We start from the raw sequence: 27,502 nt of genomic DNA, 5'->3' as shown, positions 1-27,502 counted from the left end.
TTATCTCCCTCTACAAGACACAGTTCCCTCCCAATGCCTCTCTCTCGTTCTGCTGCCACACGCCGCAGTTGGGTGGACCTGCGAGCATGCCATATCATGCTTGCAGAGCTTCCATGCTCATCTACTGTGTTTCATTCTGATGAGCAACTCCTGGAACAGACTGGAAACCCCATCTGGGAGAAAGGGACTTGTACACGTATTGGAACCTGGGGGGTAGAAAGGTTCTAGATCCAAATGGGGGAGTGGTCTGTGGAGAGCCTGCCTCTCCAGAACACTGGGAAGCTGAAGTTGGAGTTGACTGATCAGAGACATGTAGGCATTGTCCTCTTTCTCCTCCCTGTTCAGGGTGACAGGTCACTTATGAAGACTTTGGTTCACACATCGTCAGCACTCAGTCCTGAGGTCGGTTAATGTTCTTTTAAAATAGGGCTCCTTTCTGGTATGCCTTTGTGTGGTCATTTACTCTATTTAACATAATTTTTAACTTCCCTATTAGTTAATATGTAGCTGTGTCCCAAGTCCACTCATTTCCTGACCTCTCCAGTCCCTCGTTGGATTTCCACAGACCTTGTTCAGTCAGAAACTAAAGGATTAACTCATGGGGCTGTAGGAGGCCTCCAGAAGCAGGTTCTGGTTATATAGGTCACAGGCTTTTCCTTAAATCCAAGTGTTGGTTAGTGATGGCAACTCACTAGTGAATGGCCAAATAAGTTCAAAACAAAAGGGAAATACTTAGTGAAAGTTTTCCTTTTTCCCCTCAACTGTGACAGGACATTACCTACGCAGAGCTGACACTGTCCCACCCTAAGGGGTCTAAGGAGCAAGGGAAATACCAGGCAATGTTACACCACACCTGCTCCAATCCTCACCACCATCTTCCTTCTTTTCTTTGTCTCTTCAAATAAATGTACTGGGAACTCACAGTAGGTGAGAGCAGAAGCTCCTTCTACTGTCTGCAAACCACCAGCACCATGGTGGGTGGCTTGATGGCTGTTTTAAGGGCTTAGGAAGTCCAACCCAAGCTGTTACAATCCATCCATCCATTTACACAATAAATATTTACTAAGTTCCTAATACACGCCAGTGTATTTTTAGGTATTTAAGTGCATCCCAGTTTCCCCTGTGTCGGGCACCAGGGGAAACATCTAAAAAATTAAATCAAAAGTAGTTTTTCCTCTCGCAAGGCTCACCATCCACTTGAGGAGACAGGGATGTAATAAGGGTTGCAATGTGGAATGTATTAGAATAGAGGTATTTGGGGAAACAAAAGTAGAAACACTCTGCATGGAAACATCAGGGAAGGCTTCCTAGAGGAGGTAATGTTTGGACTGAGTCCTAAAGGATGTATAAGCAGAGACTGGAAGGGACTAGAAAGACAGCTTCCCAGGCAAAAGGAACAGATTGAAGAAAGAAAACAGTACAAAATAACACAGATTTCCTAATGGGTTGGAGCATAGGTGAATATAGGAGAGGAGTGGGACTTAATACACAGACTTAAATCCGAAGGCTCTTAAGCCAGGAAATGACATCATCAGCTATTTCTGTTCTAGAAAGTGCATGCTGGTTGCATGTGGAGGAGGGACTGATGAGAGGCAGGGAGGTAGGTGTGGGCCTACAAGATGAACTTAGGCACTGGCAGATGGGAAGGAGGGGGTGGCTCTGAGAGCTGACAGAGTAGCAGAATGGGCAAAGTCTGGAGTGGGGAATCTTGAGGAGGACTCTTGGGTTTGGGGCTTAGAGAAGAGAAAGAATGACACCACAATCCCAGACTGGGAATGCATGAGAAGGAGGCAGCTTGGGCCCAGAATGGTTGGTAGGCTGGTGAGCTCAGTTTTGCACAGGCAGTGTCTGACATCCCTGTGGGGCATCTGGGTGGAGATCCCCAGTCAACATCAGGAGATGAAGATGGAGATGACAATGGAGGTATGGAGGCTATCTGCTGATGGCAATTCAGGCTCTGGGGATAAAACGTGGAGTGAGCCCAGGATTGGACCAGATCTGGGATAGTGTGGGATCAAGGCTGTACTGGACAGTGCAGCTTGAGTGGGAATGGTGGTTCAGGAGAACAAGGGCTGAGAGCAGTCGCCCATTCCCAGATCTGAGAGTGAGATGGGGACATACAGTCAGCCTCTGCAGCCTGCCAGAAGGTCAGTCATCCAAGCCATTCAGGAGAGGAGCTCACTTTATTCCCTGCTCAAAGTTTGCCTCATTTTATTATGAAAATACATGCTTACAATATAATTGCATATTTGCAAATGTTATTTCACACCAAAAAAAAAAATGCGTGGAAACCCCAACTTCCATCAATTATAGGTTTCTTTGCAAATGCTGTCTCTTTAACAAAGAGCATTTTTCCCCTTTTCCTCCCATCATTTTCACAACATTCTTTCAAACTCCCCAAATATAATTCATCTGCCATCGCTTTTTAGGTTTTAAGTGCATCCCAGTTTCCAGTCTCTAGTTTCTGGAACCTTGATCACTCTCTTTTTCTCTTCCATAAACAAAATCCTACAATCTTTTATAGCTATAGTTTCAAGCTTGACAACTCTTTTTCCCTCTCTCTCTCTCTTTTTTTTTTTTAGTTGTAGATGGACACAATACCTTTATTTTATTTATTTATATGTGGTGCTAAGGATCCAACCCAGGACTTCACACATGCTAGGCAAGTGCTCTACCACTGAGCCACAACCCCAGCCCAACTCTTTTGTTTTAACACAATTAGACAACTGCCCCCAAAGTCCTCAGCCTTCAGGAATAAAAGGTTTTGGATCTTGGGTCTCCTCCCCTGACATGGAGACTTTCTTGACACAGTGACTAAAAAACTGTGTCCTAAACTGGGTGTGTTGGCACACTTCTGTAATCCCAGCAACTTGGGAGGCTGAAGCAGGAGGATCATGAGTTCAGTAACCTCAGCAAAAGCAAGGCACTAAGCAACTCAATGAGACTCTGTCTCTAAACAAAATACAAAACAGGGTTGTGGATGTGGCTCAGTGGTCAAGTGCCCCTGAGTTCAACCCCCATTTACCCCCTCCCCCCAAAAAAAACTGTCCCAGAGTCAGCTATGCTCAGGTATGTCACACAGACCAAGTCTCCACCCAACTTCAAGCCCCAGTTTCTGCATCTGCAAAATGTGATAACATTAAATATCCATCTCTTAGGGCTGTGGAGAGAATTAAACAAGATAATGTATCTACTGTGTTTGATATAAAACCTGCCACAATAAATAATGGCATTTATTACCATAATGGCTCTTAATAAGGTGCTTCCACAATCACCAGCTAAATTTTCAACCAATAGAACATAATACAAATTCAAGAGACTGGACTAGATTATCACTCAGGTTCCTTGTTGAGTGGTGATATTCTAATATGTGCCCTCTCGTCCACACCAGAGAAATACACCTGTCGAATGTGGTGCGGCTTGGGGCTGTAGGATGTTTGAGAGGCAGGTGTCAGTTCATAAATGTTGCAAAAGTGGTAAATAGCAAAGGAGAAATGGAAAAGCACAAAATTGGCCTCTCTTTTCAGAAAATTAGAAGAAAAGCCTCCTGGTTACACTTCCCTACAAATTCCACTAATGAGCTTTATGTTAAAGTTTCAGAATGTACAAAAACATCCTGGGTTTGTGTGTGTGTGTGTGTGGGGGGGGGTTCCTCCTTTCTTATCCCCTGCACCTAGCATATTATATTTTAAACATCAAAGAATTAAATTCCTAAGACAATTAAAGACTTTTATTCCCAATGGCTCCTTTCTGTATTGGTGGACACACTAGCTAGCTTTGACCACTTTTTCTGTTACTCCACAAAGACTATATAAGAAGATTCCTACCAGAGGTCCAGTACCAAATGCAGGAAGACATACATCAGAGCCTAGTATATTAGTCACACTCTTTATGCTAATGCTCATCTTCAAATCTCCAGGTGTTTGCTCTTCTGCATAAGACATACTATTCATATTTTTGAACTCTTAACATAGGCCATGAACTCGATCCTTATAACTCAGTGAGAGACTTCTGATAGTGACCACATTTTATAGAAAAGAATATTGAGCCACATAAAAGTGCAAAAATTCATCCAAGCACTGAATTCATCAGCTGGACACCTGGCCCCAGGAGGGTAGCTCCGGAGCCATGTGCACGCCTAACAGGCCAGTCTGCTTCCTCCTTCATTTCATTTCCAAGTCCTTCTTATCTCCTGTTCCCAAAGGCACTGTCCCCACAATACAGTCAAGTGAGTTCGATATTAAGGACTTGGATTCTAGCCAAACATAAACTTTATTTTAAGAGTTGACATCTGTCAATGAATTTCATTTATGAAGTAGTACATTTGCTACTTAAAGTATCTGCAACTAAATAAAGTATCACCTAAGTTAATGAAAAACCCACTGCTGAAAAAGCTGGCATTCCAGGTAGCTCTGTTCCCTGAATCCTACCCTTCCCTGATATTTCATATCAGCTTCAATGTTACCTCTGGGAGGCAGCTCGAGGAGGCACCCTGGGAGGCCTCTCAAGGGGAATAGTAAGTGGTCCATCCATTTGTGTGGGGCCCGGACTACGACTTCTAGTAACTTCGGGGACTTCATTGTCCTACAGCAAAGAAAATGAGAAAGACAGGTGAAAATTACATTAAACCACCCACATAGCTGGACACCCATATCCCCACCACCCATCAGCCCTTCTTGGGCTTTGACTGTACAGGTGTCTATAAACTGGTAATCAACCCCAAAACACCAGGCAGCTTTTTATGTCTTCCTGGAGTAACTGAAAAAGATAGTCTGGCCCAAATTATCACAAACTCCTAGACTTTAAATCCTCATTGCTTAAAGGAGGCCAGAAATGGCCTCCTTTGACCTGTTCTCAGGAGATTTCAGAGTTGGTGGTGACGCAAGTGGTTCCAGCTGCTCCTCCCAGCCACCGGTCACTAGATCAGGGTACACAACCTGACCCAAATTGGGCCAACTTGGAGTGTGGCCTCAGCCTAAAATTCCTCACTGCCCAGAGGCTTTCTGGGGACTGTGACACTGCACATATGGAGAAGCAGGAAAAGCCAGAGTACAGGAGAGAAGAAAGCCAATTTGCACAAAGAGGCAGAGACCAAAGAGCATTTGGCTCTGGGACACACAGGACACACACATTTGGCCCTGTCCCTCTGGCAGGCCTTGCAGCTCCTGATCTAGGCCCCTGCATGATCCCTGCCCCTGAATCTCCTGAGACTCACCCAGCTGCTTCCCACAGATACCCCTTTTGGCTTAATTAGTCTGAATGTTTCTGTCCTCTTCCTTCCTTCCACTCCTCCCTCTTCTCTTCCTTCCATCATCCCTTCCTTCGTTTTAAATTGTGGGAAAATTCACATAACAGAAAACCAACCATTTTACAGTGAACAATTTTGCTGTCTGTCTAGTTTCAAGACATTTCAGAGCCAGGCATGGTGGGGGGATTACACACCTGTAATCCCAGATAATCAGGAGGCTGAGGCAGGAAGATGGCAAGTTCAAGGCCAGCCTGAGCAACTTAGTAGGACTGTATCTCAAAAATAGGAATAAAAAAGGCTGGGGATGTAGCTCAGTATAGAGCTCACCTAGCATGCATGAGGCCCTGGGTTCAATCCCCAACATGGGAAGAAAAAAATTTTATCACCCCAAAAGGAAATCGTGTAACCATTAGTGCCCATTAAGCAGTTTGTCCCCATTCCCACCACCCCTACCAACCCCCGGTGGTCCTTCTGTCTCTCTGGATTTGCCTCTTCTAAGATTTCATATAAAATGAATCCTCTAATATAAGACCTTTTGTGTCTGGCTTCTTCACCTGGATTTCAGTCTCTTGCAATGAAACAACACCTAGCACAGATAGATGGGTGGGAGTCCCAGTTCTCACCTCGTTGTCACCCTCCATCCCGCTGCTCACACTCAGGAGGCTCCGTGTGCTGGATCGGTTACTTGTGCTACCTAGAGGGTAAAAACAAAATCAGTCAGACGGTTGGATTCTCTCGGGAGGAAAGGAAATGCAGAGCTCTAGCATTTATTTATTTTTATGGAGAGAAACAATACATAAGCTGTGAACACAGGATTCTTCCAAATGTGTCCATTGTATGCCCTTTTATCAGAGTTCAGTTTTTCTTTCAGCATGACATGAAATGGTTCACTTTTTGACGACCACTCTTGGCTTAATAGCTGCCATTGACTGAGGGCTTACCACATGTTAAGTGCTTCAGAAACATGATTGCCATTTAATTCCCTTGAAAATCCTATTTGATAAGAGAGCTTTGATTTGACAGGCACGGAAGTAGAGGTGGTCTCATTCTAAGTTGCTCAGTATCTCTTGAAATCTGCAAGCTAGTTTTATTGCTGCAGTGCTCATTGAGAAAGTCCAGGAAATGAGTGCATGAATCTCACATGCATACACCCCTTGTATTAGTTTTTTTGTTTAGTTTCATTGTGGTTCTGGGGGATCAAACCGATCAAATCTCACACATGCTAGGCAAGCATTCCACCACTGAGCTAGAGCCCCAGCCCCACATACCACGCTAATTAGGGGAGAGACACTTGGATGAAAAAAAAAGGGGGGGGGAGGGGATGGGGATGTAGGTCAGTGGTAGAGCACTTTTCTGTCATGTGCAAGGCCTTGGGTTCAAACCCCTACACCATAAAAACAAACAGAAAAAAAATGCCAAACACAAATTCAAAAGTATAATCTAAGCTCATGGTAGAAACTGTGACTATGTGTGTTTACGTGTTTAGGTTTTTGAGTTGGGAATTTATCACAACTCTGTCATTAGATAGCACTACCCAATAGAACTTTCTAGAAATGTTCCATTGTGGGCTATCCAAAATGGTAGCCAGTGTGAAACATGACTAATGCATCTGAGGAGATGAATTTTAAATTTTATTTAGTTGTAATTAACTTCACTATAAATACCCACATGTGGCCAGTGGCTACTGTACTGTCTAGTACAGCATTAGAAGCTGCCTAATCACATGGTGATCTAGCAGTGAAGAAGGAAGAGTAAGAGTTAATCAACTATTTTGCAAGAAGATTTTAACTTTGATTTACCAATAATGCCACTGATCGTATCACCAGATCTTAGGTTTGCTGAGTTTCCTCTTAAAATAGGTCCAAATCATTTTAGTTTGCAGGTAAGTAGTCTTAGTTTTGACCTGCTTATGGTATCAACTTCAACCTAATTTATTTAGATGTTAGCTGGAAAAGAGTTGGTTAGGTTGTAATTTTGGATTGCTTCTTAGGATTTTTAAAATTTGTTTTAATTAATTATACATGACAGTATATGCACTTTGACACATCATACATAAGTGGAGTATAATTTCTCATTCTTCTGGTTGTTAAGTGATGTTGAATCACATCAGTTGTGTAGTTATATATGTACATAAGGTAATAATGTCTGATTCACTCTATTATCTTTCCTACCACCATACCCCCTCCCCTCCTTTCTCTCCCCTCTACCACCTAATCCAAAGTAACTCTATTCTTTCCCAATGCCCCGCCATTGTGAATTAGCATCCACATATCCGAGAAAACATTCAGCCTTTGGTTTTGGGGAATTGGCTTATTTCATCTAGCATGATATTCTCCAGCTCTATCCATTTACTGGCAAGTGCCACAATTTCATTCTTCTTCAAGGATGAGTAATATTCCATTGTGTATATACACCACATTTTCTTTATCCATATATCTGTATATCTAGGTTGGTTCCATAGCTTAGCTATTGTGAATTGAGCTGCTATATACATTGATGTGGCTGTGTCACTGTAGTATGCTGATTTTAAGTCCTTTGGGTATAAACTGAGAAGTGGGATAGCTGGGTCAAATGGTGGTTCCATTCCAAGTTTTCTGAGGAATCTCCTTACCGCTTTCCATAATGGTTGCACCAATTTGCGGTCCCACCAGCAATGTCTGAGTGTACCTCTTTCTTCACATCCTCATTAACATTTATTATTGCTTGTATTCTTGATAATTGTCATTCTGACTGGAGTGAGATGAAATTTTAGAGTAGTTTTGATTTGCATTTCTCTAGTTGCTAGAGATGTTGAATATTTTTTTCATATCTTTCTTGATCAATTGTATTTCTTCTTCTGTGAAGTGTTTGTTTAGTTCTTTAGCCCATTTATTGATTGGGTTATTTGGTTTTCTTGGTGTTAAGTTTTTTGAGTTCTTTATATGTGGGATTTTTAAATTTCAAATAATGTGGCAAAATATATCTGTAAACTAGGAAATTAAAATTTGTTTATTAAAGAACATGGGATCTAAAAAAACAAAGAACATGGGATCCTGTCCCTATCTACCAGAACACTGTTCACCTGGCCAGAATGTCTTTATATCCCCATTCCCCCTGGCTCATTGCTGTCCACAAGTCTAAAACCTCCTCATCACTGACAAATGTCATCAAAACCTCCCCCAGATTCCTCCAGCTAAATGCAACTCCTGGGCCCTGGGCTGCCATCTGCCTGCCATCTCCCCAGGTCATTCATGATTGAGCATCACATTTCTCCCCAAAGAACCAGACTGTTGTTGTGAAGGTTATCTGTTAGCTAGCAGGAAGTAAAAAGCAATCATGGCTACTGGCCCCATAATTCTGGAAATTCATACATATGTGCTCCCACTGTCCACTCCCTTGGCATCTTTAAATCTTTAACCCCAATGTTTAGTTCCAAACCTCAGCCCCCGGATTCAACTGCCCAGCCCTGTCCCCTCTAGGCTGATGACTCTGGCCCATATCTGCCCTGAGTTGAACAGTTAGTAGGAGGCCCTGGCCCCACCCCCCCATCATTTTCAGTCTTGCCAGGGGTTAGGAGAGCAGTGCCACCCCTTACCAGGTCCCGTCATCAGGGAAGAAGGATCAGATGAGCGTCTAACTTGTGTTGTTTCTGTATTTTCTCTCCTCTATTACAAACCCCTAAAGACAGGATCTGGTTCTGTTTTCATCGTTGTGTCTCCAGCATGCAGTCAGCTCAGTTTGCATAGAGCTCTGCTCACTATTTGGTGGATGAATGAATGAGGAGGAAAAGGAAATACATACAGTGCAACTCTTACGAAACCTGGACCAAAAAGTCTAGGAGAAAGACTCTCTGCAATGGAACTTTTGTTCTCTTAGACATAACACTAATATCTCGGGCCTAAATTTTCAGTTCTAACCAGAATTAATCTGCAAATGTTTTTCTGTAGTTCCCAAAGATGGCAGCTATTTAGCTCTAAAAATAGAGCTAGTTTCAGGATGTGACTGTGGAGATAGTTGATGGATCAGAGTCCAGACACCCTCATACTTCCTCTCTGCCCTGGGAGTTATTTTCATCTGGAAGACAGGGTTTCCCCAAGATTGGAGCACAGGAAGAGCCAGGCACACTGGGCATGGTGATGCACACCTGTAATCCCAGTGATTAGGGAGGCTGAGTCAGGATGATTGCCAGTTCAAAATAGCCTTGCAACTCAGCATGACCCTGTCTCAAAATTAAAAATAAAAGGGGTTGGGGATGTAGCTCAGTGGTAAAGCACCCCTGGGTTCAGTCCCCTGAACCAAATAACAAGAGAGCCAAGCACAGTGGCACATGCCTATAATCCCAGCAACTCAAGAGACTAAGGCAGGAGGACTACAAATTCAAGGCCATCTTGGGAAACATAGTCTCAAAATAAAATAAAAAAGGGCTGAGGATGTTGCCAAGTGGTAGAGTGTCTCTGGATTCAATCCCCTGTGCTAGAAAGAAAAGTCAAAACAAGACTCATGTAAACCAAGTGGCTTGGGAGGCTGAGGCAGGAGAATTGAGAGTTCAAAGTCAGCCTCGGCAACTTAGTGAGGCCCTAAGCAACTTAGCAAGACCCTGTTTTCAAAAAGTAAAATCAAAAGGCCCAGGGATGTATCTCAGTGATTGAGGGCCCCTGGGTTCAATCCCTGGCTACCTCCTACCCTCCCAAAAAAAAGAAATCAAGAAAGGGTAAATATGATTAAAGTTCAAAAATATCTCTGCAACTTAGCAAGACCCTGTCTCAAAATAAAAAATAAAAAGGGCTGGGGATGTAGCTCAGCAGTAAAGCACCCCTGGGTTCTTTAAGTCACCAGAGATACCTCCACATTCTTGCACAGAGACCCAGGACAAGTTGCCTAACCTCTCTAAGTCAATTTTCTTATGTAGAAACTCATGACATTGTGGTATAGGATGAATTAGATCATGTGGTAATGCCTACAAAAAGCAAGCATTTGATTCATGGCAATATTTTTCCTCATCGTCTTCAATTTCAAGGTAACAGGCCAACCTGTAGGAACCCCAGTGAAACTCGCCTCACAGTATCCATGCCTCTGTGTGCCCCATTCCTCCTCACTGTGGGCTTTGGCCAATGTAACCTTAGCAAGTGCAACTGATGCAAGCCAAAGCCTGATAAGCACTTGCACAAATGGGACTCCTCCTCTTGGAATGTTCCCTTTCCAGATTGTGTTGCCCTGTAAGAAATCCAGGCTATTGAATTAAAGGCTATGTGGAGGGAGGCCCTGGAGGATAAGAGGCTATCTTGGATGTTCCAGCGGATTGCAGTCACATGAGTGACCCCAGCCAATGCCACACAGAGGAGGTATGAGCCATTCTCTCCAAATATGCTCAAGCTATGGAATCAGGCATAAATAAGTGATTATGTTTCAAGCAACTAAGTTTGGGCATGGTTTGTTACATAGCAGTAGATAATGGAAACTATAAAAAAGGAACTGAGTGTCACGAATAGCCACAAAATAGCATACAATCCATTAGTCTGTCATTTAGTAACATTTTCTAACTGATGAGTAGCCATCCCTGGACAATAAACCACTACACAAAGTAAAAACTACAGTCTATTCTTTCCATCTTGTCCTAACCCCAACCAATTTCAAAGTAAAACATGTACATAACCTCTTTTCAATTATAGTACCCTTCTTATGAAATGGGGACTTTGCATTTGTCTTGTCAAATTTCCAGCTGTCAGTCCCCTCCCCAACTCTGGAATACACTGTCCTCACCAGAGCTTGCTCTAACATTTTTCTTCTCCCATGTGTCCAGAGCAGCACTCTCTGCCCCTTGCTTCCTCTGCCACCTGAGATTGCTAGGAAACTCTTTCCCATTTCTGAAGTTGTTGGAATTCCCAAATGGCCTGGTGGGGATGGGGAGGGGTGACTACACATTATCACCCCCACTGTTAATAGAGAGATTTTCTCCTCTGTACAATCTAGACTTCCCATGTGGTAGTGTTTAAGTTTTGGGTCTATTTGGACAGGTAATGGTGGCAGGAACCTTAACCTGAAAGAGACCAAGGGCTGGGTTCTACTCCCACTTTTATTTATTTATTTATTTATTAAATATTTATTTTTTAGTTGGACACAATAATTTTATTTTGTTTAATTTTTATGTTGTGCTGAGAATTGAACCCAGGGCCTCGAACGTGCTAGGCAAGTGCTCTACCATTGAGCCACAAACCCCAGCCCTCTACTCCCACTTTTGATGCTCTCTAGCTGTGTGGCCTTGAACAAAAATTTTTTCTTTTCTGGGTCACAAATAACCCATCTATGGAATAAAGAGGGCAACTAGTTCAGAGATTCTTGATGTAGGTCCACGGATGGGCAAAATTAGGATTGTGAGTGTGTGTGTGTGTGTGTGTGTGTGTGTACAGATGTGTGGATTTCTCTGGAGAACAGATCCATAACACATATTGGATTCTGAAGGGGGTTGTGATGTAGAAAGGATTAAGAACCTCAAATTACATGACCTTCCTGCTCCAACATTCATTTGGGGGTTCTCTGACTCACATCTAAGGAGACATGAGTTCTGAAATTCAGCTTCTCTCTGGCTCTTTCATTGCTTTTCTAGCTATTTTAATAACATGGAAACGTATAAACCGAGAGAAGCCCAACCTATTGGGCTTGTGAAGCCAGTGTGTCTGGCGTGGGCTAACACAGTCCTGGATGAGAAAACAAAGCTCCCAACCCCTGCCCGCCTGCTGGCAGGCAATGTCTGCTGCAATTAGACTCCTATTCAAGCTTTCAAGCCAAAAGAAGACATTTCCTAATGAGATTCTCAACCACCAGTAAAGCTGGAATTCTTGAATTTGAGTCCATTGTTCTCTAATGCTTCTGATCTTGCACCCTTGCCTTCCCCTTAGCATAGCTGGAGAAGCAGCAAAATAGGGGTCAAGAATCTTGGCTCTGGATCCAGATGGGAGTTCAAATCCCAGCTTGACCCCATTAGCTTCTCAACCCAGGACAGACACCAAGCCTAGAAGTTTCTCCTCATTAAACAGAGGTTGAAGTACCTATCTTATAGAGGTTTTGTGAGAATGAAATAATCTACAAAAATGCTTCACATATGGCCAATGCTCAATAAATGTTAACTATTTTTTTTTTTTAAATACTTATTTATTTATTTTAGTTTTCGGCGGACACAACATCTTTGTTTGTATGTGGTGTTGAGGATTGAACCCGGGCCGCACGCATGCTAGGCAAGCGCGCTACTGGTTGAGCCACATCCCCAACCCCAAATGTTAACTATTATAGTTAGGTTTTGCCATTTATAAAAAGGAAGAGTAAGGCTGAGACTGTAGCTCAGTGACAGTGCTTGCCTTGCACTTGTGAGGCCGTAGGTTCGATTCTCAGCACCACATAAAAATAAACAAATAAAATAAAGGCATTCTGTCCATCTCCAACTACCAAAAGAAGAAGAAGAAGAAGAATATCATGCAACCTGGCTTCACAAGATAAGAAGAAACCTCACAGGCTAACCATGCCCCATATTTTACTCCTCTCAAAACCATATGAGGGGGCTGGGATTGTGGCTCAGTGGTGTAATGCTTGTCCAGTATGTGTGAGGCTCTGGGGTTTGATTCTCAGCATTGCATGTAAATAAATGAATAAAATGAAGCCCATCAACAATGAAAAATACATAAAAAAAAAAAACATATCAGGCCCCCCAACTGAGATCTCTGGGCTCATAACGGAATGTCTCCGAAGGTGCCGTGGCTCCGGCTGGAGTCCAGCTGGGTGGGCTGCTTACTCGCTGTGCTGGAGGTACTGTCCGTTTTCCAGTCTCCTCGTCTCAGCTCTGTCCTTGGGGGGAAGACGCTTTTCCTGGGGCCACTCTCATAGACTCCAAACTCCACTTTTCCAGGCAGGTGCTGTGAGTGCCGAATGGGGACTGTGATCTCCAAGTCTGGAATCAGAGGAAAGAGAGATGAGCTTCCAGATGGCAGTCTGTCACTTGCCAAACTGCTCATGGCCACCTGCCTCCCATGCCTGAGCCTGGGGGTGCCCAGAGGAGGGGCTGGGGCCATGGGTTGTTCTCCCCGCCTACTTCAGCACTGGACTTCCAGGGAATGCTAAGTGGCCAAGCTGGGAGACAGAAGGGCGGGGTAGCCAGACTTGAGAGAGGCAGAGAAGCACTTCCTCAGCAGGGAGTGGACAGAACATGCCGTGGCATCCCAGCCCTGACGCATAGCAGCTGTGCAGTGCATCACGCAAGTCAGTCAACCTCTCTTGAGTTACTCCCCTTGTCTGAGGTGGGGGTTATGTAGGGATTGGCAGTAATGACAGGCCATCCTATGCACAGGGCTCAGTTCTAAGGGGCTCCATATTTGTAGGTCACTGAATCCCTACAACACCCAAGAAATCAATGGTATTATCATTTGTCCAGCAGAACTCTGGGTCCAGGGGCACCATCTGGGCCTCGTGTCAAGCAGCTTCTCAGTTGTTGGTGTGCTGTAGAATCTTACACTCCTGAGGCTCTCTTGGTTACAAGGGTCCAGTGGAAGCACCCAACCAGGTCTGGAGCCACTTGGGCAGAGAAGAGCCAGGCATCCAGGCATGAGCCCCAGGGTCCCAGGGACCACACTGATGTCACATTATTTTTTTTTTCCATCTTACCTTTGTCCTACATTTTTAAAAATCATCTTTTAAAGGGAGGTTCCTGTCTGCTTAATTAACTTCAAGGTGGCAATTTTCTACCCTCAACCGGTTGTATGAGGAAGGAAAGTAAAACACACAGGGGAAAAGAAAATGGGAGTCAAAAGTTCAAAAAAATCAGGTAGAGCCAGTCTACATGCTTACAAAATCCTGACACTCCTTGAATAAAGGTACAATGTCAAGAATAATCATCATTATTATCTGGCATAGCACTTTCCCAAAGTGTCTTCATTGGCACTTGTATTCCCCCCGGGGCGCCATGACTTCTCCACTAAGTAGGTAAGTCAGGTGTAACTCCAGTGAGGAAACCGAGGCACAGAGTGGTTAAAGGGAACGGTCCTGGATTGCACGGTAATTCAGTGACAAAGAGGGGGCACAAATGTGGGTTCCCCGGGACTCAGCTGCTCCTCTGTGTCACAGGACACACCCAGAACATAGATATGAATTGTCTTCTCTGTGGGGCCTGGCATTCACCAAGGTCCAAGTCACATCAGCCTTGGCTGATTTCCTTTGCCACCAGCCCCAGCCCAGTAAGAGCAAAGCTACTCTCTGAGGCTGAAGAAAAACCAGCACACCATGGTGAGCAGAGGCTCCGTTTTCAATTATCCTTAGTATTCCAACCCCGGTTAAAGAAAATAATAACAATTTTGCTAAGACAAATGAAGTTGCCTATTTAAGACTGAGTCTTTGTGTGGAAAGTGGGTTACATTCTTAGAAAAGGCCCTTTAGGCAGAAATGCCACTCATCAACCCAAATGTTCCAGTAGAACAATGATTGTGTGCCAATTATTTTCAAATGCTTTTTGTTTTCGGTGAAACAGAATTCTTTCCTTTAGTGACAACAGAAGCTCAACACAGAAAACAGATTTTTAAAAAGCTGCATGATCAAAGCAGAGTTAAGTGGCCCCAGCCCCAGGACCCTAATCCATTCCCTCAGCCCAGTTCCTACCCCCACCCCCACAAACACACATACTGCAGCCCCGAGGCCCCTCAAGGAGCTCAATGTGAAAAAGCCACAGAACAGGTAACTTCAAGCTAGCATGTAAGTACACAATCAAGGTTTACAGAGCTAACTAATAAATCATATCTACTCAGCCATAAATGATACCTTCTCTTTGGCAAATGCTCTGACGCCCCTGGGCTTCATCCTGCAGTCCAGGGTCCAACTTCCAACTATCTAAGATAGCCAAATTATGAGTGCCCCCTCCCAGCAGGCCTCAACCAATGACAGACGGGAGCTGGTATATAAATGCTTGCTCCTCAGGTAGGGTAACGCTGAGCAGGTGTTCTCCTTCGACTCCTTCCCTGTGTCACTTCCCCACCCCCTGCTCTGTCCCCTGGGATCACCTTCCATTCGGGCTATCTGCTCTCAATTCCTTGCCAGAGAAGGGAAATATTCTAAAAACGGAAGTGCTGCTGGCTGCACAGCCTGGGGAAAGCACTGTGCACCATGGAACTGTACTCAAAAATGGTTCAAGTGGTAAATTTGGTGTTATGCATATTTTAATATAATAAAAATGCAAAACAAGGAGGCATTTTGGGGCCTAGGGGTAGAACATTCTCCCCATGTGGACTGCTGCCATCCCTAGTCATTAATATTCAGTGCCTGTTCAAGTTTGGATCTGGAATCCTCCCCATAGGCCCATGTGTTAAAGCCTTGGTCCCCAACTTGGCACTAGTGGGAGGTGGTGGAACCTTTAAGAGGAGGGGCCTAGTGGGAGGTCTTTAGGTCATTGGGAGTATGCCCTTAAAGAGGATAATCAGACCTCATCCCTTCCCTCTTTCTCTTTTTTACTTTCTAGCCATGAGGCATTTTTGTTCTGCCAGATGCTCCAGCCACAGGTCTGAAGCAATGGGCCCAATTGATTAAGAACTAAAACCTCCAAAACTGTGAGTCAAAATGAACCTTTTCTCTTTATAAGTTGATTATCTCAGGTATTTTTTTACAGAGGTGGAATACTGACTAATAAAGTGTCCAATTATATATAGCCTAATACTTAATAGTTATTATGCTTAATTAAATCACCTGATATTAAAAATTTTTTAAAAATTAACAAGAAATTTCTTATCAAAGGGTCTGCTTCTTGGGGAGCAGCTGGAGGGAATTAAGACATGCTTCATTAGAAAATTTTAGATATTGACCATTCTGATTTAGACTATTACGACTAATAGATAGAAATCACTCATCTGGAGCCTGATTAGTCTTGGGCCCACTCCTGGATGGTAAGTCCAAGAGAAGTACACTCAATGTGGAAGGCCCTGCCTGAGAGGATACCAGCCCGTGAGTGGGCATGTGTAATCACAGGAGCAGCTGGGTTTAGAGTGCTTCCATGTGCCAGGCACTATGCTAGGCACGGGTGATACCCTGGCTTACTTATAGCAACCCTAACAGGTGGGCACTTTTTGCTTTTGCCATTATGCAGACAGGGACAGAGGCTACTAGATTGTGATGCATCTTACCCATGCTTCCTAGCTGGCAGTGAGCAAAAATCTGACCCTTGCTCTCCTGCGTGGAAACTTCTCTTACTTCAATATCTCCTGTGGCGCCAGATGGAACCAAGCGGGGTAAAGATGTGATGACACTCAGAAGGCTCAGACTGCTGAGCACACGTGACTCCAACGCTACAACTCCTGGGCTTCAGACACTGGGAGCACCACCAAATCACAGGTTTCTTGGTGCTGCCTATATTTAAAAACTTGCAATGTTTCATTTAATCAAGGCTTCTATCTTTGGGTTCATGAACTCTAGTTTTAAAATGCACCTCAGCCCTTTTACCACCTAGAGCCCTATTATCTGACCCTCAGACGACTGTGCAGACCAGACCTTGAGCCAGACTTTCTGCCATCTCTGCTTTCTCTTCCTCTCCACCAGGAGAGCACATAACAATCTGTAGTGGTATCATAAATTTAAAATCTGGACACAGAGGCAGAAGCCTTAGCTGAGCTCTCTGATTCTGCCACAGTTATAACATTTAACCCCTCTTCCATCTGACAGTCAAAATCATGAACATTCACTAGGCTATGATTTTCCACAATACACTATATTAGGCATCAGAGGACAGAAGCTTGCAGGGAAACTCAGACTTATATGAATAAAAAGACAACTAACTCATAAGCTACCAGAAGGCAAAGACAGGGTTCCATGGGTTTATTTGTTTGGCTGGAGGCCTACTGCTCAATAAGTGTTTGTGGAATGAATGAATGGTGTCATATTTTATTGACACCAATCATTCCAACAGAGACTTCATGAGCTCCGTCATTGCACTGTACTGCACACTGGGGATTCAGCAGAGCACAAAACAGACTTATACTTGCCCTCATGGAGCTTACTGCAGGAGGGAGGCAGGGTTCTAGGCCATAACCACAAGGCAATTCTGGCCTGTACTACACAAAAGTGGGGAAAGCAAGGCAACAGGAAGTGAATCATGGAGGAATGGCAGAAAAGTCTTCTTTGGGGATGAAAAAGAGCCAGCAGGAAAGATGGCAGAACAGCAAGTGCAAAGGCCCTGAGGGAGAAATGATCTTGCCTGGTTACAGCAACATAAAAGAGTCCATGGGGGAGTGGAGTGGGATACAAGGTGGGAGGAAAATGGAGGATGAACTCAGGGATTACTTCATGTGGGCCTCTGCAGGCCACATGATGAGTTTGCTGTCAACTGAGTGGCACAGGAGCCCCTGAAAGGCTTAGAGCAAGGGAGTGGCATCATCTGATTTGTTACTTTTAAAAAGGCATTGGCTGCAGTTGGAGGATTAACTGTAAAGGGGCAAGAGTGGACATGGGGGGACAACTGAAGAGGCTACTGCAACAGTCTCAGCAAGAGATGATGGTGGTTAGGCTGCAATTGTGGCACAGGAGATGGTCAGGAATGGCCAGGGGCTAGGATTGTGGCTCAGCGGTAGAGCACTCGCCTAGCATGTGCAAGGCGCTGGGTTCAATCCTCAGCACCACATAAAAGTAAATAAATAAAATAAAGATATTGTGCCCAACTACAACTAAGAAAAAAAATTTAAAAAAAAAAGAAATGGCCAGATTTAGGGTGCAGTTTGGAGGCAGAACCCCTGGGGATTGCTGGTGGTTTGAATGAAGGAATGAAGTCAGAGCAATCAGAGCAGTAAAACAGAAGTGCCAGACGAATGGAAGAGCCAGCAGGTCCTATAGATGCTGGAATGAGGGTGGAACCTGGTGGCCTGCAGTGGGCCCGGAAGACAGGCTGCCAGGTGGGGTCTCGCAACCCAGTTATAAGAATACAGGTGTGAAGGAAGAGGCATGAGCAAGGGGCCTGTGGTGGGAAAGTGTCCTGCTGGGGACCAGGGTAGCGCCAGCCTGAGGAAGCTCGTGAGGAGTCGGGGGTTGATGGCAGCTGAGTGCAGACTATGAAGCCGCACAAAAGCAAGGCTAGGTTTCAACTTAGCTCTTCAGGGAAGGGGGCTCCATTCAGGACTGAGGGCCTCTGAAAGCCTTTTCTCACCAGATCCTCTCTCTAGAAGCCCAGCCAGGGAAAAGCATCAAAGCTCGGCAGGCTGGAGGCTCTCGGTGACAAGACGCAGTGTGAATACACCAGGTACTTGCTCAGGGTGGTGGTGCCACAGGGTGGCCTCGGGGAGGGGGAGTCAAGGGGAGCAGAGAGGCCCAGTCTTCAGTGTGCACAGCTGAAATGCACAGCCCTGGGGCTGCACAGAGGAGCCTTGCTATAGCAGGTCCTCAAGAAGCAATGTATAGTGTGGACTCTGATGACATCAGTCTCCCTCAAGACAGGAATGGGCTTTATCGAATGGGCTTTTTGCTTTCTGTGTTCAAAGAACATGTGTCTTCCTAAGTGCCAAGGGTAGAGTGGCGTGCCTCAGGAGAAGAGACTGCCATCCTCTCTGAGCAGGAGAGTGGAACAGTGCAGAGTTCCCTCCGTTCATTCATTTACGGGCATGTGTTTCCGGTGTGCTGGGTACTAGATTGTTTAGAGAATCAACAAGACAGAATCATTGTCTGAAAGACCCTCACAGTCTAGTAGAGGACCCAGATCTGTAAACAGAGTGAGAGACAGGTGCTGGGCAAGCAGTCTGCTCATTCAGGCCACAACAGTTAGGACAACTGCTCCTCTATGCAGCGTCCCAGAAAGCCACATACCTGTTTGCTTTCCTGATTTTTGCTTTTCCCTCTGTCTTCGGGTAATGCTATCTCTTAGCCGTTTAAGATTTTCCTGGGAAAAAAAGTAAGTATATTCCAGAATTACACTTTTTGAATACTAGAGAGCTTCCTTCTGATTTTAAGCTATAGGCAAGGCCTAAAACATTTTCACATTTGTACCTAAAGAGAAGACATTTCTTCCACAATAAAGTCTCTTCCCTCCTCTCTGGCTCTCAGCAGCATTTTCAGCCCTATAACCCACTGCCCTCCTCCACAGACACCCCAGAGATAAGCTGGTGTCTGATCTGCTCACAAACACTCCTCATACACCTGCCTCTGAGACTGTGTCCTCCCACTATCACCCTGACCTTGAAGGATGCTGATTTCTCTCCACAAGTCTGTTCTGGGCCTGGGTCAAGACTCACCTTCTCCCTGAAGCTTCCCCAGACTGCTCTGGGCCTTGGTGTCCACCCTGACAGCACTTGGGGATATGCTGACTTGCAAGTGTGTGTGTGTGTGTATGTGTGTGCATGTGCTCCTGCCTGTGTGTGTGCCTTGTCTCTTCAGGGACACTGTGTACTCTCCAAGGGCGAGAGGCCAGGTGTTGTACCTTTTTATAATCCTGCCATCTGGTCTACTGTAGCCATTCAATAAATGTTGAAAAGATACTTGAGGCTCAAGATTTGCTTCTATTTTAGTTAATCAACAACAACAGCATCTGAGCATTCTAGGGAAGCTAAGCATCTAAGCATTCAATGCCCTGGAGGGTATGTCCAGACAATCTGGCTGAAGAAGAAGGTCCCTGTTAGGGAATCCCAGGTGGAAAAACTAGAAAGTTCATAACTGCAGGATGAGTAGAATAAGCCTTGTCCAGAAGCAGCCCGGAAACACTGGAAGTTGTGCAGGGGTCATGGCTTTAAGGTTCTGGTGAAATGAGGGGAGGAGCTGAAGATAAGGAGCCTCACGGGAGACCAGGTAACAGACCAGATGCAGGTGACAGAGCTGACAGTGGGATGCAGCTGGGGTAATGGAAAGACAGGAGCAGATATGAGAGGAAAAATGCCACGGAACACGACCAGACACGAGGGACATGGGTCAAGAGCCATAGAATCCTGGAATCTGGCCTGAGGTCTCTGGGAGATGGCAGAGCAGTAAACAGGAAGAGGGAGTGGGAAAAGGGAAGCAGCCTGGAAGGACGGTTTGTTGTTGGACACGCAGCAGGTCTAGGGCACCTCAGAAGGACACATCCTGCTGGTGGCTGGAACTGTGACACTGGAGACACAGAATCAACAGTCACCTGCACAGAGAAGCTGAAGGGAACCTCTGGTAGAAATGGGAGATGAAGAAGATGGGGGGGCAGACAGAAAGGCAGAGGAAATAGAACAGGGGCGGGGGCCTCAGAACACCTCCACCCCACCAGTCTCGGGATGCACCAGGTGGCTGTAGAGGCACAGAGTAGGGTGTGCTCGCATGGACTGGGGTTCTCTGATGTGTTGAACCTGAACTTCAGTTGTCCCCTCTACCCAGGAGTTCTGGGCAAGTTCATGGGAAAGAAAGATGCTCTTGGATGGAGAGGCACAGAAACAGCTCCATTTAGTATGTGTTTACTCTGCGCCAGGCACGTGAGGGATTTCCGTGGTTTACAACATCTAATCTCCGTCCTCATACTTCAGAGGTGAGGAAATGGGGGCACAGCAAGGCCAACGTCCTCCGGTTGCAAGTGGCAGAATAAGGGTGTAAACTTAGGCTGATGGCTCCAGAGCCTGGCTGCTGGTATCTACTGTGCCACGTGGTCACAGACACGGGGTGCGGGGGAATCATTGTTTGGCCAGGGCCAGTCTTTTTTCTGCAGACCTGCAACGACCTTGGGGATTCTGAGTGAGGAGGGGCCTGGATTCCTGCCCTCAGCCCTGCAGGGTGCCCTCCACCCTTCAGAGCCCAGAGGGAGGGAGGGAGAGTCAGGGAGGGAGGGAGAGCCGGGCATGGAGGGTGCCCCATTTTAAGGAGCACTAAGAGGAGGAAGGTGGAGGGTTGGAGGGAGACGGAGCTGGATGGAATCACCTCTCCAAGCCTCAGTTTTCTGTAAAATGGGTGTGATGATTACTTTAAAGGCATGCTATGAGGCGAGGAAGAGCAGGTCTATTCCACACTAGCACAGCGCCCACACTCTGCTCTCAGAGCTACACTGCTGTGGCCTTCTCACCACCTCATCCACCCCAGAAGACCAGGGTCACTGCTGGGTGGCTGCCACAAGCTCCCCTGCCCCAGTAGCTGGTATCTCAGATGCTGTGAGAACAGGACTTAGAATATACACAGCAGGAGGTAGATTAAAAGGCAATGGTTCTAATCCTGACTCAGTCACTTAGTAGGGAAGTGGACTGTCTCTTAGCCTCATGGGTCCCATATCTTCCTTTTTAGCATATATCCATGGAGTATAATTTAAAACATGTGGAATTATCTATTCTCATGAAAAACCAAACCACATAGCTAAAGCAAGAGTCTGTGACACCCTGTCCTCTAATCTCAGTCCCTCCCATAGGTAACCACTGGGATAGGCATGCACTGACCCTTTCCAGGGCTCTGCCTGTGCAGCCCAGGCGCCTGGAGAAACGCAGCCTGTTGGTGTAGGAGTTGTTTTAACTCGAGTGGTTTTGTATTTGTAACTTGTTTTGTTCATTTAATCATATTTCTTGGGAGCCTTCCAAGTTCTCTTTGAGTCCTAAAAAGGGATCCTTCTGTGAGAGGTTTGGCTCTGAGAGTAGGGAAAGACTGTAAAGAAGAAAGCTGGCTGAGCTGGGCGCGGTGGGGCCTGTAATCCCAGCCACCGGGAGGTGAGGCAGGAGGACTATGAGTTCAAGACCAGTCTGGGCAATTTAGTAAAACCTTGTCAAAACAAAGTAAGAAATAGAGAGATGGACATAGGGAGAGGGAGAAAAAATAATATTACAAAAAAAAAAAAAAAAAAACACAAGCAGAAGTTAAGGGCCAAGTGCAGAGTAACAGAATTAGGGTATACAGAGGAGTCTTTGTTCCTAACCTCCAGCTACAGCACCCCCAAAAGCCATCCAGCTCTCAGCCAGGGAGCTGTGGGGTTCCAGACAAGGGAACACAGACGCGAGGCTCCTGACTCAAAGGGACACCCATGCAGATGTTCAGAGGCACAGCTGTAGGTGCTCAGTATAGATTCGCACAAGACGGCCATGGCCCCCACTCCACTGTCCAGCTGAGAAGTGACATGAGCATGCAGAGGGAGCTGGCTACCTGCTGGAAGCGAAAGGACTCGGATCGCCTCTTCTGGTTGAGCTGCCACTCTTTGAAGTGCAGCACGGCCTCATCCACGTTGACGATGCCCAGCTTCACCTGCTCCTGCAGGGTAATGAGCTGCCGCTGGCCTGGTGTTTTCATCCCGGCAAATGGGTCATAGATGCTCGACTGGGGCCTGTCCCTCCATGGCCTGACGGGTGGCTCTGGAAAAGATGGCAGAACTCAGCTTCAAGTTCCTCACTAGGCAGAGCACACCCGAGGAAGAGGGTGGGGTAATGAGGCTGGTCACAGGCTCGAGAGGACATGGCCCAAAGGAACAATTACAGGCAGAACCAACAAGGGGGAAATGTGACACAAAATCAGGTGAGAGGGAAGCAGCTAATAATTTCAAAGTTTGTCATCTGGAAGCAGACGAGGCTGCAACATTAAAGGGAGGCGTGAAGTCACTTGATCTTCCAAGCCTTAATTATCGAGGTGCCTTTGGACCACAACCCTGACACTATTGACACTTGGGGCTAGATGATTCTTTATTGCAGTGTTGTCGTGTGCATTGGAGGATGCTCAGCAGCATTCCGAGCCTCTACTACCTACTGGGTGCCAGTAGCACTCCTTTCCCCAGTTGTGACAACTAAATATGTCCCCAGATATTGCCAAACATCCTTTGGGTAAAGAAGGGCAAAGTCACCCCCATTTGAGAACCACTTCTTTAGACTCCAGTGCACTTCGAGAATATACAGTAAGAGTCTATCTAGGATGCATCTCCCAGATTCATTCCCACCCTGTCTCTGAGCAACAATTGTGGACAGACAGCCATGAAATGCCAAAGGAGACTGAAATGCCAATGGAATCGTGGCCCAGGTCCAATACCTCCAGGTATAAATGAAGTGCTGGGTTACATCCTTGGGTTGTTCTGTGCCCACCTCTTTTCCATATTACAAATGCACAGCTCTCTGCTTTGGAGATTCTAGGGAAATATGAAGCCAGCCACCCCACTGACCAGGCTATGACCTCAGTTCTGTGGGGGAAATGAGCTACTTGCAGAGAGAATGGGGCCACTGGGACATGTAAGGACAACTTGACATTTTACTTCTCAATTCATGTAGGGCCACTTGATTCCAAATTCCTTCAGCACAACCCCATTTGGACACTGTGATTTCGGGACATAGCAAGAAGGAAATAGAGAGATGGCTTCACCAGTGGGTACTAAAAAAGACTTGAAGGGATCTTGCATGTGCTTCTATGTAGCACATGCAAATTAATCAAGAGGAAAAAAAGATCGAGGAAGAAGGTTATGAACTAAGCATGGCTGGCTGGTCACCAGAAGCTGGGGATGGCCTGGCCCTCCACTAGCAGCCAGCGGGAGAAGGGGATCTCAGGTTTACAATCACAGAGAACAAATTCTGACAACAATGTGAACGAGCAAAGAGACAGATTCTCCAGTAGAGACCCTCCAGGAAGGAATGCAGAGGCAGCACTTAGTTCCTCAAACTTCCACTACAAGTTTTTAGAAAAATGACATGTCCAAGTTATTACTCGACAGGAAAAAAAAAAATGTCTTTCAAAACAAAGTTGAATCAAAGCACAGTTGAACTAGTATAGACAGGATAAACAGGTAACTGAAAGGTATGTATCACAGGAAAGACCGGGTGCCGGGTCACCACTTGCATTCTGTTGGCATCAGTCTCAATGTTTAGATTGTGCTTTTATGTGCTGAATGGACACTTTCAAGTGTCCTCTGTATGATCAATTTGTACAAGAGCCTAGGGAACCTGCTTCTTCCCCCTCATCCGTTACCTCCAGTACAGGATTTTCAGACAGCTCCTCCTCTTGGGTTTCTCTATTTGGCAATGCCAAGGAACTGTTGTTATACTTGGAAACCCGCCCCCCCCGAGATGTGAACACCTCTCTCCTCTCTCCTCAATTTATCCAAGGGATGTGAGGACAAGAGCTGGCTTACCTTTTCTGATGCTCTCTGAGGAAACATAGAGATTTCCAGGCCGCTCTTGACTTTTTTCTGCAAAAACTGTGAGAGAAATAATATTCTGAGTAAAAGAAAAAACATTTTTCTTTTTTCTTTCTTCAGGACTCTATAACTTTTGCAAAAAAAAAAAATAATGTATTAAAATCTTATGGGAAAAAACTGAAGATGTAAGACCACCATTTCTAGTTGTGTAAGCCAAGACTCCAAAAGGAGAAAACTGAAGAGAAGCAGTAGAGATGGTCAAAAAAGACAGGTCAAACAGACAAGATCTCAAACTTAGAAAGACAGAGCCAGCCAGAGGACAGGTCAGCATTTACAAGATCATTAAATAAAAGGATCGTGAGATGCCAATCAAAACTAAATTGAGATCTCATCTCACTGCAGTCAGAATGGCAATGATCAAGGTAACAGGCAATAATAAATGCTGGAAAGGTTGTGGGAGGAAAGGAACACTTGTACATTGTTGGTGGGTCTACAAACTAGTAAAACCACTCTGGAAATCATATGGAGATTACTCAAAGAAACTAGGAATGGAACCACCATATATGATCCAGCTATTCCACTCCTTGGTATTTTTCCAGAAGATCAAAAATCGGCATACTACAGTGATATAGCCACCTCAATGTTTATAGCAGCACAATTCACAATAGCTAAATTATGAAATCAACCCAGATGCCCGTTAATAGATGAATAGATTAAAAATTGTGGTGTATATATACATACATTATATATAAAATGGAGTTCTACTCAGCCATAAAAAAGAATGAAATTAAGTTATTTGCTGGTTAAGTGGATGAGAACAGAGACTATCATGCCAAGTGAGATAATCCAAACTCAGAAACTCAAAGGTCAACTATTTCTCTCAGATGTAGAAGCTAGAGAAAAAAATTAAGGAAAGAGGGGGTTGGGGTTGTGGCTCAGCAGTGGAGTGCTCATCTAGCATGTGTGAGGCACTGGGTTCGATCCTCAGCACCACATAAAAATAAATAAATAAAATAAAGGTACTGTGTCCAACTACAACTAACTGTGTGTGTGTGTGTGTGTGTGTGTGTGTGTACATAAATTAAGGAAAGAGGGAGGGAAGGATAAGATAACATAAAGATAAAGGATCAGTAATAGAGAAGAAGGAGATCAAGAGGCAGAGTAGAGGGGTGGGTAAGGGGAGGCAGTGCAGAATAAATTCTTAGAAAATCATGCTACGTGCATGTATAGCTGCACAATAGGGAACCTCACATTTATGCACAGGTAGAAAGAAGCAATCGAATATAAATTAATAGATGAGTGAAAGGAAGTCTAGTAAAGTAGAGCAAAGAGAATGGGAGAGAGGAGGGAGGGCAGGAGGGAAAAGCGGAGGGAAAAAGGGGGGAATCATGAACTGAAATAAAAGTGCATGCATGTAAGAGTTTGTTGGATGAACCCAACTACCAGTATAACTATAAACTCTAAAAAAAAAAAAATAGTTTTGAGTTGAAAAAAGAAGAAGACGAAAAGGATCATGGGAACAAGGAGATGTACCCAGATCCCAGAACACCTGAAACTAGCCATGGAAGACCTTGTAGTTTGAGAATAAAAGGGAGTACCTACCTTCTTGTGGCCAACAAGTGCCACAAGACAGAACTCTAAGCAGTGGAGCAGGTGAAGTATGTGCACAGCTCCAAAGGGACTAAGACGAAGACACTCACATGGGATAGACCCATAAAGAACAACAGAGAAAATCTGGAAATGACAAATATTCCCTCAGTAGGTATTACAGTTCCCTGGGGTCTCAATAAGACTCCCTGGTTTCAAATCCTGGCTCTGCCACGTATGAGCCATATGATCTTGCACAAGAGGCTTGACCTCTCCCTGTCTCCACTTCTTACCTGTAGAATGAGGGTGATAAGGGCGTCTTCATTGGGTTGTCATCAGGATTAAGGGAGTTAATACTAGGAAAGTGCTTAGAACAGTGTCCAGCACATGTTCAATGTTAGATTTCATTATCATCATGCATATTTAAACTTCAAGATCAATGCCAATAACACAATAGTGCCTTGGCACTACTAGTTAATATGAATTTTGTCGAAAGCTTTCTCTGCTTCTGTTGAGATACCTACATGATTTTTGTCTTTACTTCTATTAATTTATCAATAAATGCACATTTATCAATTTGTGGATTTGAACCCTCCTTGCATCCCTGGTGAAACCAATTTGTTCTTGGTATATAATCTTTTAATATTTTGCTGAGTGTGATTTGCTAATATCTTATTAAGGATTTTTGCATCTGTGTTCATCAGAGATAATTTTCTTTCCTTAATGTGTCCTTATCTGGTTTTGATATCAGGGTGATGGTGGCTTCATAGAATGAAATCTGGAAGTGTTCCACCCTTTTCTATTTCATAGAATAATTTGAGAAGAGTTGGCATTAGTTCTTTAAAGCTCTGATAGAATTCAGCTAAGAATCCATCTGGTTCTGGGCTTTTCTTTGTTAGAAGGCTTTTTATTACTGCCTCATTCTCATTGCTTGTTATTGGCCTATTTTAGTTTTCTGTATGCTTTTGGTTCAGTTTTGCAGGTCAAATGTATCTAGAGATTTCTTCCAGGTTTTCCAATTTATTGGAGTATAAGTTTTCAAAATAGTCCCTAATGATACTTTATATTTCTGTGATGTCTGTGGTGATTTCTCCTTTTTCATCACTCATTTTATTAATATGAGTCTTTTTTTCTTTTGGTTAGTTTGGCTAAGGGGTTATCAATTTTATTTATCTTTTCAAAGAACCGACTGTTTCATGGATTCTTGGTATTTTTTATTCTCTATTTCATTTATTTCAACTCTGATCTTAATTATTTCCTTCGGGTTTTGGAATTGGTTTGTTCTTACTTTCTCTGGGGCCTTGAGAAGCATCATTAGTTTGTTTATTTGAGCTTTTTCTGATATTTTTATATAAGCACTCATAGCTATAAACTTTCCTTTAGAACTGCCTTCATAGTATCCCAAAAGTTCTGGTATATTGTACCACTACTTTTTTTTTTTTAAATTCTAAGAATTTTTTAATCTCTCTCCTGATTTCTTCTTTTACGTATTCATAGTTCAAAGGTGGCTAACTCAATCTTCATGTGTTTATATCGTTTCTGTAGTTTTTCTTGGTGTTGATTTCTAATTTCATTCCATTATGATCTGATAAGATGCAAAGAATTTTATCAATTTTTTTAATATTTTCTAAGAGTGGCTTTGTGGCCTAAAG

General features: G+C 44.5%; 1 protein-coding gene across 1 annotated transcript in view; it reads right to left on the bottom strand.

The window, feature by feature from the left end:
- Window positions 1–27,502, bottom strand: part of Pik3ap1 (phosphoinositide-3-kinase adaptor protein 1) — a 117,035-nt gene that overhangs the window by 4,981 nt on the left and 84,552 nt on the right. Inside the window, exons 11-16 of the mRNA XM_027929977.2 lie at window positions 24,258–24,323; window positions 22,298–22,503; window positions 19,037–19,109; window positions 13,011–13,166; window positions 5,872–5,942; window positions 4,466–4,584 (exon numbers count right to left, since the gene is read on the bottom strand). Of these exons, the coding sequence (XP_027785778.1) occupies window positions 4,466–4,584; window positions 5,872–5,942; window positions 13,011–13,166; window positions 19,037–19,109; window positions 22,298–22,503; window positions 24,258–24,323 (691 nt within the window). The remainder of the gene's footprint in view (window positions 1–4,465; window positions 4,585–5,871; window positions 5,943–13,010; window positions 13,167–19,036; window positions 19,110–22,297; window positions 22,504–24,257; window positions 24,324–27,502) is intronic.

This window comes from Marmota flaviventris, chromosome 4 (genome assembly GCF_047511675.1).
Source record: "Marmota flaviventris isolate mMarFla1 chromosome 4, mMarFla1.hap1, whole genome shotgun sequence".
Lineage (NCBI taxonomy): Eukaryota > Metazoa > Chordata > Mammalia > Rodentia > Sciuridae > Marmota > Marmota flaviventris.
This window is presented reverse-complemented; position numbering and strand designations above follow the sequence as displayed.